This window comes from Setaria italica, chromosome III (assembly GCF_000263155.2).
Source record: "Setaria italica strain Yugu1 chromosome III, Setaria_italica_v2.0, whole genome shotgun sequence".
Classification (NCBI taxonomy): Eukaryota; Viridiplantae; Streptophyta; class Magnoliopsida; order Poales; family Poaceae; genus Setaria; species Setaria italica.
The window spans coordinates 46476059-46478799 of NC_028452.1; the positions used below are offsets into that span (position 1 = coordinate 46476059).

The window sequence follows — 2741 nt, forward strand, 5'->3', positions numbered from 1 at the left end:
GGGATCAACAATAAAAGGTAAAGGATAATTTCTAGCTAGAACAAGCTACTCCTACAACAGGGGATTCCCATAGCTAATTTAAGGATAGATATGGACTCAGTGCAAGTAAAAGTTAGAGAATGCAAAAGTTACCGACGGAAAGAGGAGGGAGACCAAAGAATGATGATCAAAAAGTCAAAGCTTCATTTTTTCTAAGGGATAAATTTGAAGAGGGATCGAACACCGGCGTTATTTTGGACTTAGCCTATACTTGAGGGTAGTAAATTAGACTTTTTTCAATACCATAAACTCATCAAGACACAATATGATGGCCTCATCTGAAATCTCGGCTGCTACAACATCAAGGGGATCTGAAACACCTTTATGCATCTGAATAAGTGCATATAGATAATTGCAATAACAAATGTTATCATACATTCCTGAAGATTGTAACTAGACACTTATGAAGGCAATTGCACATATATAAACCAATTACCTGAAGACGACTATGTACATTCAACATGAAATCGTGAAAGTGAATACGTTTTTTTCTCCAATTAGATGGCCTGCCAAGACACAACAACATTAACATTTAAATAAAAATTACATGGAAACTTTGTTATTACAAGATTAGTTGGAACAAATTATCTTGCTGAATGCATATACAATACAAGGAAGATATATCAGCATTTCATTTCAATGTGAACAAACACAGTGCCTAATGGGTCCACTACCTCAGTGCCTAATGCAACTCACAGTGTTCAATTTCTGATTACAAGTTTATTTCTTATATATGGTTTGTGCTACCTATACTGACATAACTCAAGATAGTTTATATGTGAACAAACATGTTTGATGTATATCTGTATGAACAAAATTATTGGCTATCAATATAATTATCTAACATGTTTCTCCTTAGCACATAAATATCTTATCTTTGTGACTGTTTACATAGCACCCACTGGCATAGTATTACTGTATTACAGGCAAAGTTGCAACTGTCATACTGCTAAATTCCTATAGCTCGTCACAGATAAGAATGTCAAAGGTATCAAGTTTTCAGAGAAAGTCAACTATCCATTTTAAGAAAATTTCAATGTTAGGTGATAATATTACAACAAACAGTTGGAAAATTCATGAATAAGGAAGCCATTTTCCTTCTGCTAGACTGAACAATTTCAACACAATGCGAGACATTTATACTAATGCATTTGTTGTTTTTATCATGTACTGTAATTCACAATTGCACAAGATCTAAAAGGAATGACAAGGAAAAAAACCAACCCTTAGGATCTGAATAGTTGTCATAAAAGTTGCGATACATAATCACTAAGACTGATGTACCAGAAGAGAGATTAATATATTCACAAATTGCTTAGTAATGGACTGCTGAGGAAGTTTTAGTGCAATTTTAGCAGTATTTACACAATGATGATTCCTAACACCATTACCATAAAGTGGTGTGAAGGAAATCTTGTCCTGAACGGATATACTTACAGTTGTTCATAGAACAGGTCCATAAGCATGGTCTTCCCTGTACCAACACCACCATACAGGTACAGCCCTTTAACTGGAGCATAGGTAGAAGGCTGAGCAATGAGGCGGGACCATAGCCATCGACTCCTTCAACATAAAGGCTAATGTTAACATAATGCGCTATATACAAAACATGTCACCTCAGCAAAGTGCTCTTACCGTCCTGATTTCTCAGATGACTTGTATCTATCCAGCTGGCAGTCTTCTTCATTCTCAATTAACTCCTCATAGAGCCTTTGTAATTGTTGAATTGTGTCAACCTGTATGAACCAGCAAAAAGGTGGGAACACTTTTTACCAAGGCATTGTAGGAAACTATCCAAGAAATGAGCCTTTTAGCCAAGGGCCAGAGCAATACCTGAAAGCTATCGCCATCTACAAGCTCTCCTGATGCTATTCTCCTCTCATATTCCACCATGGGACCACCTCTTCCAATATCTATCAATTGTTTAATAATGTATGTAATTAAGTTGATTCAAATGGCCCCAAAGAGAACATAGAAGGCACCACATATAAAGAGAAATGAGAAATTGACCTTTGATCGAATCAGCCGCTACAGTGGAGAGCATGGACCTCATTAGATCCACACTTGGACTTGCAAATCGGGTAATTTCACCACTACGACATAGTGTTCTCAGTGAACGGGATGTCGAACTGTGCATGATCAAAGCATTCTGCTGCCTGATCAATCTGGTTGTTGATGAGTGGCTCTCTGCATGGTGCTGGGTGAAACGGCGGAGCTGCCGCAACGACCGAACTACTGATCTCATCTTCCACTATGTCTTTATTTTTTCCACTTTCTAGACAAACACCACACGAAAGTTATGGAACCTACAAATGCAGCAGACCAAGAATATATTAAAAAATAACACATAGGGTACTCCTAAGAGTAGCATATTACCGACCATGTGACGAAACAAGAAACAATCATGTGGGATAGTCAAGGAAACATCAAAAGTAAGCAAATAAGTTAAATAAATGGGACGGAAGCATGTGACATGGAATCTACCATCATAAAAGATAATCAGGAAGGGGGGGGGGGGGGGGGGGGGGGTTTTGGAAAAAAACCAAAATTTTTTTTCTTTTTTTCGCTTTTAAAAATTTTCGGGTTACAAAAATAACAACCCATTGGGGTACTTGACAAAAAAAAAAACCATAAATTTCGGGCCCCCTTAAATTGTTCCATTTTTCGCTTTTTCCCAAAAAACCCCAAATTTCTTTTAACCC

At 37.2% G+C, this 2741-nt stretch overlaps 1 protein-coding gene across 2 annotated transcripts in view; it reads right to left on the reverse strand.

Moving 5' to 3' along the window:
• LOC101783087 (AFG1-like ATPase) overlaps positions 1–2741 on the reverse strand; it is a 5469-nt gene that overhangs the window by 2011 nt on the left and 717 nt on the right. The window contains exons 2-7 of one of the 2 annotated variants that reach the window (XM_014804976.2): positions 2050–2345; positions 1873–1952; positions 1675–1775; positions 1477–1602; positions 476–545; positions 281–369 (exon numbers count right to left, since the gene is read on the reverse strand). In XM_014804976.2, the coding sequence (XP_014660462.1) occupies positions 281–369; positions 476–545; positions 1477–1602; positions 1675–1775; positions 1873–1952; positions 2050–2284 (701 nt within the window). In that variant the 5' untranslated portion in view covers positions 2285–2345. Of the gene's footprint in view, positions 1–280; positions 370–469; positions 546–1476; positions 1603–1674; positions 1776–1872; positions 1953–2049; positions 2346–2741 lie in introns of both variants that reach the window. The other variant, XM_022825408.1, reaches the window with a different exon arrangement.